Source organism: Lagopus muta, chromosome 4 (genome assembly GCF_023343835.1).
Source record: "Lagopus muta isolate bLagMut1 chromosome 4, bLagMut1 primary, whole genome shotgun sequence".
Lineage (NCBI taxonomy): Eukaryota > Metazoa > Chordata > Aves > Galliformes > Phasianidae > Lagopus > Lagopus muta.
The window spans coordinates 38,532,018-38,544,334 of NC_064436.1; the positions used below are offsets into that span (position 1 = coordinate 38,532,018).

Here is a 12,317-nt window from a genome sequence, read left to right on the forward strand (position 1 = left end):
ATTTGCTGTAAATTTTCAGTATCAATATACGGTGTCACTCAGAGTTACTCATAATAACATCTTACCCAAGTTTCAGGACACTAAAGAAGCTCCTTCACCATAACATCTCCAAAATGACAATATGATGTATACTGTAGCTCTCAAGAATCCATAAATTGTGGCTACTTAGAATCGCCTCCAGTTCTACAAACTTTACAAACAGAGTTGTATGGCATTTTCAAAGCTTCAACTTCAATAAAAGTGATTTAAGCTTTTTTTCTTTCATCTTTAAATACATAATATTTTTAATGGAAGTTGTGATAACGTTCAATTCACACAGTGAGCACATCATACAGTTAAATGAGAGAAAACAATGATGTTTTAATTAAAGCAGAAATAGAAGAACTTTAAGCAAGTAACTGTTTTATGCTATATTTATCTTTCAAAGAATGCCATTCTTTCATATTCAAAGTCACAAGTGTACCAAAAAAAAAAAAAAAAAAAAAAAATCTTCAGTTCCCTCTCTTATCCACCACTCTACCCATCTGGTAGGATCCATGACATCAGATGATATATTCTGACCACCACCTGACACCAACTTGCTTCCCCGTGCAGTATCATCACTTTGGATAATTTTATCCACTGTATATTCCATCACCTCCATCCTCACCCATGTTCAACAGAGATACTCAGACCTAGAGCCTTCACTTTTGAAGGTCATTTGAGAATCCATACTTGACCTAGAACAAAGGAGAAGTCTCTCTGACTCATCTGTGTATCTTCTTGCCCAGAGTTCTCCTCCTGCATTCACTGCTCGAGGCTTGAGAGAGAGCGTTTCAAATTTCACATAAGTCTCTTTTGCAAGGTCAGCTTCCTTAGGAGCTTTGGGTTTCATATGCAGTTTTAAAACTTTGTAGAGTAAGAAAATTATCAAAGGTAAAACAACTACACATGCTGCACTGCTGCCCATTATCAGAATAGAAAACTGAGAGCTGCTTTCATCATTTAACATGTCAGTAGTGAAAATAATGCACTGCTCTTTTGTAGGTGGCACTCCTTTGGGAGAAACGCATGCCATATACTGAGTGCTACGTTGCAAACCATCAATTGTGACTTTGTTTTTGCTAGAATCAGTGCTCAGAGGCAACATCTCTTCATCTCCATACTTTGAATATAACACAGTCACTGCAGTGTTGCTTGAGGCATTGACAGTTTTCCAAGTCAAGGTCACTCTTTCATCTGTTTCAGTGATCACCCTTAGGTCCATCACAGTAATATTTTGCTCAGCTGTAGCCGCTGCCGTAAGTGAAGTCTCCTCACCTTTCTTGCTTGTCTCCTCAGTCTGCTTTGCCTCCTCACCTTTCTTCCTCATGTCCCCAGTCTGCTTTTTGCTTCCATTTGTCACTGTCTTTGAACTTTTCTTTCCATCATTCATGGACCTGGATTGCTTCTTGTCAGTAACCCTGGCATTTGTTGTTCTCTCAGTGGTAACCTGTGCTGTTGTGGTGGTTGATGTGGTCAGAAGAGGTGTGGTTGTTCTCTCAGGTTCCTTCTTGGATTCCTCCAGCGTGGTATTCTGCCTCTCAGCCTCCTGCTTCCTTCCATACTTCTGTGGCAACACGGTTGTAGTAACAACACCAACCACTGTGACAGTAACAGCAGCTTCTGACATGCCTGCTAAATTCTTTGCTTTACATCTGTATTCCCCTGCATCCTTGTATGAAATCCCTGTCAAGCTTAATATGGACCATCGGACACCTTCTCCAGGTGTTTCTTGAATTACTACAAGAGAACATAAAGAATAAAATATTATAAAAAGAAGCTAAAGAGAAAGTAATCATCGGATTACCTTTTCTTTTCTCTGAAATTATTTCTATCAGAATGAAGCATATGTATTAAAAATGAAAAAACTACACATACATGCTAACTATGGAACTTCTGGCAGAAAAGCGCTCAGCCTGGGTCAAAATGGAATTTCAGAAGGAATTACAAGATTTTTTTTTTAGTTTTATTAAGTAAAACAAGAACAAGAGAAATCAAAATGTCTTAAAGCCAAACAACTACAAAGTGTAAGTCTCCCTGACTTCAAGAGACACTGAAAACAACAGCCATTTAAAAAAAAAAAAAAAAAAAAAAAGGCAGAAGTTACCTTTGTCGTAAGATACTCCAATATGTAGGACTATTATTCACTTCAGAACTAAAAGATAACTGCTAGCTACTTGCCATTAACAATGAACTTTTTTTGGATATTACTGCATAAAGATACACTGTAGCATATTACAGCAAGAATATTAATAATCACAGTCTCTTTAGTATTCAAGGTGGGCATTGCAAATAAGCAGTAAACATTTGCAAATAAGAAAACATGTTTTTTTTGGAAAATCCCACATTTACAGTGCTGTTTGAAGTTGCTCAGTTATAGCCTCACTAGCTTTCAAAAAAGATTTCAAATGCAAAAGGAGATTTCAGTAACAAATTCTCCATTCTGCTTCTCAGCTTCTAAATTATTACCCAACTATTCTAACCTCTGTTTTTCCTTCATCCTTCCCTCCTTCATCCATTTTCATACACACACACACACACACACACACACACACACACACACACACACACACACACACACAGAGTTCTTATTACAGACCACAAACAGAATCAGAACAACTTGTTGGACCTGGAAAAAGAATTTCCTAAGAGCTGTTCCATGGATGCAACTGCCAGAATGGTGCAATACCTAGTCCACTGTTACTATTAAGAATAATCTCATTGCACAGGAAACCCACTAATTTCAGGCTCTCTCATATCCTATAAAAGAGCTGTTTCTATAAAAGTGCTATTATACCTGTATAGTTCACTGGAATATTGTCTGACCTAGTCCAGGTAAGCTGTGGGGTTGGGTATCCAGTTGCATCGCAGCGTAGTAGCACGTTGCTTCCCAGCGGGGAGGTGATTTTGGTTGCTGATGTCATCACAGATGGCTTAAGACACTGTTCTAACTCAGCTCTCTGGAACAAGATCCCTGCTAAGCTCTCCGGTCCACTACATGTAACCAGTGGGTCAAGAAGTACAATTGAGTTGTCCACAATTTTGGAAAATTCAATTAACTTTGAAATGCGACAATCACAAAACCATGGGTTGTCCTGCAAACCTGAAGAAAGAAAGAGTAGGAAAAAAAAAAGTGTTGTCAGGCATTATTCAAATGCTGTGATTTAAATATGACACATGACTACCATCAAGTACAATCAAGAAGAACCATGGGCCTATTCTGAGTTAATATACTTCTATCGTTCTCCTCTGTTAGCTGACAGGGAGGGAATTTTTTTTTTTTTTTACAGGGGTGAAAAGACTAAAAATGCTTATTAAGTCTTTTCTTCACATAAATTTGCTGGAGCACAGTAATTGGTGTTACCTTTGCTTAACTTTGCTATTTATCTAGGAAAAAAAAAAACACTTTGAAAAGATATCTTAAGATTGATGACACATTTTCACCTGTCTGTGGCTTCTGGAGAGAGCTTCTCAGTGTTATCACACCCTGTCACCCTCCTCTGCTTTTAGTAGTTCTTTGGGCTCATACAGTTTAATCTTCCCAGACTCTTGTTCTGTGCTTGCACAGAACACAACGGGGGGCGGGGGAGGGGGGGGAGAGCTTGCATCAACATCTCTGCCTATGGGAAAAAAAGAATACGGGCTAAGGAGAAAAAGCTCTAGGCCAACAACATTCTTATCTGGCTCTGAACCATACCAATACTCTTAGAAATCTGCCTGTAATTTATGACAGTCTTGGAAACATTCAAATATAAAAGAATAGAGAAAATTGGGAAGGACTCTGGGACAAGTTGACAGTTACAATAATTTTTATGGTGGCATAGAAGTATACTGTCTCTTCTTTTGTTATAGGCTGCAACATTTTCTTCTTGGTTCTAAGGTCTTTGAATGGGAAGCTTCTGCACATGGTGAAATTATTGTGACAAAACAGAGTAACCACTTCTGAGAAAAGTGTCTAAATCATCAGGTGGTGTCCATTACAGTGTTGACCCCAACACAGCAACACTCACTTTAGTAGGTAAAAAAGTGCACAGTGCATCACCCGTGGGTTTAAATATTTTCTCCCTTGATTTGTACTTTTGGGCATAATTTTTCCATTTTCTTCTAGTTCTAGCAATAAATAGAGCTCACAGACTGAAATGAAGGATGGTATGCAAGAATTGCTCACTACTGAATTTACTGACTAGCACGACATACAAGTCATATCAACTGATTCACAATTAAAAGAAAAAATGAAGCACCTGCCAGTATTTCTTAGGGTGCATTTTTAGGGATTATTACATCAGCAAATAGAAAAAAAAAAAAAACTGCCCTGCATTTTGGAAGAAACCTTTTCATAAAAGAGTATATGAACTACTAATTCACTTCATCACCTGACCAAGATCAGGTTATTTTAAGCACCATAGCAGTGATTGGCTAAAATAACGATAAATCCTGATTAATCCCCGTTTTTAAAACAAGACTTGACCTGAAGAGATTCCCTGACTTTGACATCACAATCCAATTTCACCCCTTTCAGACAGAAGAGATTTTGTATCTGTTCACCACCTACTGCCCTCAGGAATGGAGAAATCAAAGAAATCCTACCAGCAACAGCTCCGCTTTAAGAAAAAAAGAATCTCCAAAATGTAAAACTAATTTTCATTGAAACTCAAATATGTATTTACAAGCAAAAGAGATATGATTGGATTGTTTGCCATGTGTCTAAGCATATCAGTTGTTTCCTTATACAAGCTCTGCCCAATTAAGAATGTGCACCTACCTACTTGTACTTACCTTTTAATTTAGGCAACTTTAGTTTGTAGTTAGGAATACATTCCTGTATTTTTTTTTCCTCATTTTCTTCTCAATTTTCCCTACCATCTCAAGCAGAAAAGGCTGTAGGAGTATTTGAAAATGAAATTCCCCCTAAGACATGAGAAGGGAAAAAGTCCCCACTGGAAACAAGCCCTCCACCAACAGTCCCTCTGTACCAAATAATTGAAATGCATGTGAACTCTCCAGCACAGTCTCTATGCAAAATGATACTAAACATATATCTTATGCTACCTTCTGTTTCCTGCAAGCTTCAGTGCAGGAAAGGATGTTTATTATTGTTTCTAACAGTACTGCAAAAGGTCTTTCCAATATATGAATACATGGCTTTCACATTCTCCCGGTGTCAAAGAGGAGGACTAAAGATGTTACAACCTAAACAGACTAAATGAAACAGGCAAAATAGAAGGAATGGTGAAAAAAAGCCATTAGATTGGGTGGTTGTTCAGTCTCATCTCAGATTGTTGTGAAGGCCTGATTTCAATGGATGAAGAAAGCTGCAGTCCCAGAGGACTCCCTACGTCTGTATTTCAGTGCAACGGAGCTATTACAGTTCATCATCTTATCTCCCCCATCTGTCACAGCGTCCAGAGGAACCGGCTGAAGAAGCATGACGTATATACAGATAATACCTACAGCTACAGGAGTCACTCCCTTACTTCTGTGGCTCATCCCTTCTATTTATTTGTGTCTTGCCAATACCAGGCAGTAAGCACTTTATTTGCGATAAACTTGCAGAGCCATTGTAAGTTTTCAAGTCATACAAAATCCCAAAATAAAAAGATGAAAGCATTTAAACACAAGGATAACACACTGAATTTGATTACACTTCAGTTAACTATTGAAAAGAACAGAAATGGGAATTAACTTCTGAAGTTTAACAACTTGTGATTACAAGGTGATAGAAGTGAGAAAGAACACGTGAAAGAATAAAGATTTTTTTTTTTAAAAGGTACAAACTGAAGAAACTAGAAGTTTATAAATCAGCCTCTTTTGAAGAAATATTAAAGCAGCTTATTGACTTGAGAAATATCAACCAAAGCAAAGATAACATTGATAAATATTTTTGCATTGCAATATACCAGTGCAATGTATGTTAAAATTAAATAAGGATTAAAAACTACTCTATAAAAAAAGTTCCTTTATTCTAGATTTAGCATATTTGAAGTTTACTTTCACACACTTACACATGTGTTTGTATGTATAATGGATATGCACATGTGCATACATGCATGCATATTTTTGCAGTCTTCTCATTAAACAAGATTTTCCCACACCATGTCAACTTTCAGCATTTGAAATAGTTATGAGTAAAGTCTCCTTTGTAAATTAGTAGCTGGTCTTAGACCATAACTTCCACTTGCTGCAAAATGATAGTACATTAAATATTCAAGTTTGGGGTTGATGGAAACATTCATCAAAACAACCAACCTGCTCAAATACTCTCTTTTGACTGAAGCTACAAAATTTTGACCCATGGATCTAAACAGTAAATCCTACTTCCCTCACTGTGTCCCAGTGCTTCCTACACACTAACAGTATGAAGATTCAGGAAGAGCATCATTTACCTCATAGCCCAGCACAACCAGTGGGAACCCAATGGACCTGCTGAGTTTCAAATTTTTGGCATCACTACAAGCGGCAGAGAAAGATTTCATTTTACTGCCACTCTGTCAAATCCTGGACTCCTCTGTTCCTCTCAGTGACTCGCTAGATTTAATTTTCCATATGGAAAATGCTGCTACCATCATTCACGCCAGAAAAATCAATCTCTGTACAGCAGCCAATGCTGAAACTTAGCTGTGATTTGGATCAAAGTATTAGGTTAAAGTTCCATGCTAACCAAGATAGGGCCAGCTATCGTTCCTTTATTATTTCCACTGTTTAATTGTCAGCTCATTCCACAGCTTTGTTCCAAAGTATACTCTCCAAGACAAAGGCAGGGGCTGTGCACCCTCTAGGGACCTTCTCCTGCTGGGAGTTTGGATGAGATTGCATCAAGGTTGGTTTCCTCTGTCCTATTCATTCTCCTAGCATACATGCAGTAGGCCTTACACCTTCAAAATCATCCTGCAGTACCTGCCAGCCCATCAGGCATCTAACACGCATACTGTTTCATAGTATGAAGGCACAATGGTTCCATTCTCTCTTTAATTCGCTCAAATTGAACTGAGAAAAAGACATCCCCACCCACTCACTCACATTGCAGAGACACTGGAACATCCCATCAGAGCTGCAGAAAACCAATAGTCAAGTCCTACAAAACGTTGAGCAGTCAATCAGGTTTAAAAAAAAAAAAAAAAAGCTGGCTTTGTACTGTGAGACAGAGAGAACCACTCAGCCACAGGGCCAGGAATTGATCCCTCTTCACGTATCATAGTGTGCATATTGAGGAACATCACACAGTGGGGAGCAATGAAACCACCCTGCAGGACAGAAATTATGAATTGGCATAAGGAGATACACTAATCTGCCAGTCATTTTAGCTTCTCCAAGAGGCCTCAAAATGAACATAGGGAACCTGAACTTTCTCTTACATGCAACTCTCTTGATGTTCAGTCAAGACATTCCAGAAAAAATTGCCTCCTGGTGTTACATTTGCACGAATGAATTCAGGGCTTTGCTGGTGTTGATATTGTTAATTAAATACAAGTGACAATCTCATTTCGCCAGAAGTAGAAGATGAGCGAGTTCAAGCCATAAGTACTTACACTAAGTAGAACCTGCCTGCTATTTTCCTGACTAGACAAAAACAGCTTTTATTTGCTTCAGTTTCCAGCTTCTAGCAGTGCTCTGGCTGCAGTACCCATTCCATGTAGGTACATGGGCCAGACTGAACGCTCCTGCAGAGCACCACTCTTGAGCATCAGAATGAGTACTGTGTGTAACCACGGGCGTCACATTTAAGGAGAAACTCTTTCCTCCCCTACTTGCCCACTCGGTCCCTTCCACTCCTCTCCCCATCCCACCCCCACATAAAAAAGTCACTAGAGAGAACTAGTAAATATGGTAGGAAACAAAAAAAAAATCATAGTCTATAGGAAACAACTGAAAGAAATAGTGCAACCAGCTAAGAAAGCAAAAATCCATCAGGGAAGGAAAATGTATGAAAGGTTATTATAAGAGAAGGCAATTAGTTTTTCTGCATGTTCATCTCATGTAGGACAATACTTAATCAGCTTAATGAGCTTAGTTTGCAGTAAGGGAGATTGAGGTTAAGTATTAAGAGAAACTTTCTCACTGTATTGAAAGATAAGCACTGAAAGAGGTTGCCAGGGATCTGGAGCAGTCCACCTCTTTGCCAAAGGGTAGGCAGGGTCAGTTCATCTAGATCTGCATTGCAACAGGCTAGAGGCCTTTCTGAAATCCTTCCTGGTCACTTACTTCTCTGATCCTTATCTCCACCTCAGAGAAGAGGAAGGGCATCAATGGGATATGATTCTCCTCCCTTAGGCTCCAACACAAGGGGTGTCAGAGAAGAAATAATGTCACAGAGCACACCATACTCCTGTTGTTCTGAGCCAGCATCTCCTGTTGCTGGAGCAATATGGAGGCACCTCAACTCCTAGGGCACCTTTCTTGTTTCTTTTAACCATTCATTCCTAAAAACTTTCACAACAGTCCAGTGACTAAAGAATGAGCCTCTGGCAATGATTATGAGTGGCCTGTGACTTTCCAAGCTGCAGTAATGCAGATAATAAAGCCACCACTAAGTGGAAACAAAGCTTGTGAAATTGTCTCGTTGCACAAAGAGCACCCCAATTTCTAATCTCCAAAGAAAAAGAGCATTTTCTGATTCACTATAGAGTTTCCTATACAGCAAGCATTGTTTGCATGCAATGAAACAGTCATAAGAAGGTTATGCTGTCAACAAATGAAAATTCAGTACATTACCCACAGCTTACCTAAGGTAACTTTATTCAGCACTACCCACAGATCTACATTCTCCCATTGAAATCTACCGCAAATCTACTGAAAGCGACTGCACAGAGCCTCCCTCAGAGTATAATGTTAAAAAAGGAGAAGTAAGGCTCTATACCCAGTGCACATCCCTCTCTGCAGATCTGTGCCCACTTGTAGTTCATAAACAATAATGAACATGATCCAAAGGTCACATCCTATATTGCTAGAAAAGTCACTGTTGGTCTCAGAGAGTTTACCAGGACTGAAGGGGGCAGGCAAAGAATATGTACCAATGCAGCTGATGGGAAAGGGAGAAAGAGGAGGAGAGTGCATGGGTTTATTCCGTAATTATTATTTATTAATTAGGTAGTAGTAATGAGGGCTATGTAAGCAAAGGCAACGGAATAATCTCAGGGATTCCCACGTGAGGACATCATAAGGAGGATTAGACCTAGCCCAGTCAGTTCCCACGTTATTGCCTTCAGTATGGGGTAGCGAGCTGACTTAATTTTACAGGGTTTTTTTGTGTTTTCTTTTTTGTTTGTTTGTTTTTTTAGATTCCAAATTAACCAAGACCCTTTTAAAGCTGCAAACTTACAGTTACCGTGCATGTAATCACTCAGCCCACTTTCATATATGAAGTTATTTACAATCTCATCTGAACGAGAACTTCAGATCAAGCTTTTAGTCATAAAAGAAAGCAGCTGAACAAACGAATGCTTAATAATGGTTTTAGATCAAGAAGGTGGAATTATTGGGCAGCACAGTGCATGGAGGATCTTTACCAGTGTATACCAAGCAGCCCCTGCAGCTAGATTACAGGAAGCCAGCTATTTGTCTGGTGCTAGTTTTCCTCCCTTCCACTGCTGCACTGTGTTACAAAAACACCAGAACGTGCACATATACAATGACAGACAAGAAAGCTGTCTTGATCCAACTGTATTCTGAAACTGCAAATGGTAAATGGTTACCTGCAAGGCTACAAAGTGAACAAAAAATTGATAGAGCACAAGGTCACAAAAAGAACTAACATCATGATCTAAAAGAAATTGGAGAGAATAAAACTATGAACAATGAGAGTCCAGCCAAGCTATTCTTAAATGCTCACTTTAAATATTATAAAAAGCACTGTGACACTGTGTGTATCAGGGATCCTTATTCTTCCTCTTGTATTCACAATGCGAATTGGCAGAAATGTCAGCATTAGAACAATGCAAGGTCAACATGAGTCATGAGGAGGATACTGTATTTCAGAACAGGCTTTTTTGTAAAGCATCTACCCTAACTCATCTGGTTTGTGAGTCACTGCTAAAAACAGTTGCAAGTGGACACACTTGTGTTTGCAGCCACATTCAGTGACAACACAAGTGTCCTCAGAAGCACAGTTTTTGGAAGTCCTGCATTTATTTATCTGGATATTGAATATTTCATTAGGAAACAGGAATCCAGTACGTTTCACACACTTTTATAATGCTGAGATAACAATATACATGAAGGTCACTATCTTTCCTATATATTTTTCTATCAACAGCAGAAAATAGATGGATAGATGACAGATTGCAGAGCAAGCCAGAAGAATGGCTTGTACTAGCACCCTCCTGAACCCAAGGCCCATCTCACCCTGCTCTAACTTCCAACTGACCATATAGGCACATTTTAATAAGGAATGATAGAACATTAACATACCCAAAATGACTCTCTGAGTCGCCAGAATGTCTGTGCTCTTGGGAGGGACAACTTCTGAGAAGGGCGGCCAAATGTCCATCAGGTCAGAGGGCAAGGTGGTGAGCTTATTGCTGGAGATGTCCAGGTAGGTGAGGTTCCTCAAGTACCTGCCAGCCTCGGCTGGAATGCTGGTCATCTTATTGTTATGCAAATCGAGAGTCCTCAAGTTGGGCATCTCTGTCAGAGACTCCCAAGGGAAAGTCGAAATCAGATTACCATCCAGCCGGAGCTCATGCAGTTGTTTCAGGTTGTAGAAGCTGCTGATATCAATATTGGCTACACAGTTGTAAGTTACCCACAGGTATCTGAGGTCTACTAGATAGTAAAAGGCTTCAGTGGGAATCCTTCGTATGACCGTTTTTTCTATACGAAGTTTCACAGTATCCACAGGAACGTTAACAGGGATCTCAAACATGTCGGGATCATTACAGAGCACAGACCTAGCACCGAAAAGAAAGTGATAAAGAAATGCAGATCTCTCTAAGTTGTCTTCCAGTTTTAAGTGCCATTAACTTCTACAAAATTAACCTCAGAATAAAAAAAAGAAAACAAACAATTTAAAAAGAATGTGAATTCTCTAAAGAAAAAGTGAATATAAATAGCAATATTTCTATGAGAAATTCAGATTTGCTTTATTCCAAAGCACACAAGCATCACCTTCCATCTAATGTTATATAGTCAACCAAAAAAGAAAAGTCACTGTATAGGGAATCACACATTTATGTTCTCAAACGGGAGCTGTGTGACATTCTATTATAATGAAGAATGTTGAATACTAATCTCTAGTTTTCTGTCATGATGAAGATTCAAAGCATTTATATATCTTTATTTACTTCTCAGAACAGACTGAAAATTGAAAACACCAGCATGTTTCTCAGAAGAAAAGATTGCTACCGCTATTTCTGGTGTCTAAGCAGGAACAATCTGCCTTGTAGAGATTCTATGTAACTTCCTGTTCCCATTGATTTCAGTGAAATGAGATTCCTCTGCATTCTCAGGAATCAGGAAGTTTCCCTTCCCTTTGGATAGACAGTTTGCATGCATTAGTTTAAAGAGTCCCCTCCTATCTAGAAACATAGCTTTGATTTACTCCATTTTTTCCTCTAAATTCTTCAGTTATGTTTTCTCCTCCTGTCATTTTATGCTAGATATGCTGTGACAACTAACTGAAACAGTATCTCTCAAAATTAACACAATAACATCCAATAACATCCAATTAACCTAATTTTTATTACCAAAAAGTATGATTTCCCTGTGAATACAGGAAAGAAGATACTACTGTATTTATTTAAACCAGAATCATTTTACAGTAGATAGATAGTTTGAGGAAATAGAAAGATCATTACAGTAGTAGGAAAAGCAAGGGTCAGAAATTGCCTTCTACAGTGAGGCTGAAGATTTAAAGTAGCTATTGTTAAGCACAAAGCCATTAAAATAAAACAAAGACCATCTGCTGTGATTCAGGAACACCGCTAGCTACGTAATACTAACATAAATTATGCCATTATTTCAAAGTAACCATGATAAACTGTAATTTGCAGTGTATGTGAGGATGTTATTTCCAGTTTCCTCGCTCCTTTTTTCTCTAAACCAAGTAGTATAAGAATTAATGAAACACATACCTTGTTCCAGTGCCATCACTTCTGCCATGGTAAACACAAGTGCACTGCGAAGGACAAAAACCCTGCACTTCTGCAGAAACGCTCATTATGAGGTATATGCAAAAAAGCAGAGGCATGGCTTCCTCCCAGCACAACTGACACCAAAAAAACTGAAGACTTTATTCATACACATGCGCGAGGAGCATGCTACAAATGTGAATGCAGACATCCATTTAGTAACAGCAGATTACC

The 12,317-nt window shown here is 38.8% G+C and overlaps 1 protein-coding gene across 1 annotated transcript; it reads right to left on the reverse strand.

Moving 5' to 3' along the window:
• Window positions 1–479: 479 nt before the first annotated feature.
• LRIT3 (leucine rich repeat, Ig-like and transmembrane domains 3) lies at window positions 480–12,172 on the reverse strand. Its single transcript, XM_048942033.1, has 4 exons — window positions 12,087–12,172; window positions 10,426–10,904; window positions 2,819–3,124; window positions 480–1,761 (listed from the first exon to the last, which is right to left on the reverse strand). Exons 1-4 carry the CDS (start codon window positions 12,170–12,172, stop codon window positions 656–658), a joined length of 1,977 nt encoding a protein of 658 aa, XP_048797990.1. The 3' UTR covers window positions 480–655.
• Between the last annotated feature and the right edge of the window lie 145 nt (window positions 12,173–12,317).

Excerpts from the sequence above, each read along its gene's own strand:
- LRIT3 (XM_048942033.1), bottom strand. The coding sequence starts at position 12,172 with ATGAGCGTTTCTGCAGAAGTGCAGGGTTTTTGTCCTTCGCAGTGCACT. Across the intron at positions 10,905-12,086 it reads AGTGATGGCACTGGAACAAG|GTCTGTGCTCTGTAATGATC; the intron begins GTATGTGTTTCA and ends TTTCGGTGCTAG. Across the intron at positions 3,125-10,425 it reads GACTCAGAGAGTCATTTTGG|GTTTGCAGGACAACCCATGG; the intron begins GTATGTTAATGT and ends TTCTTTCTTCAG.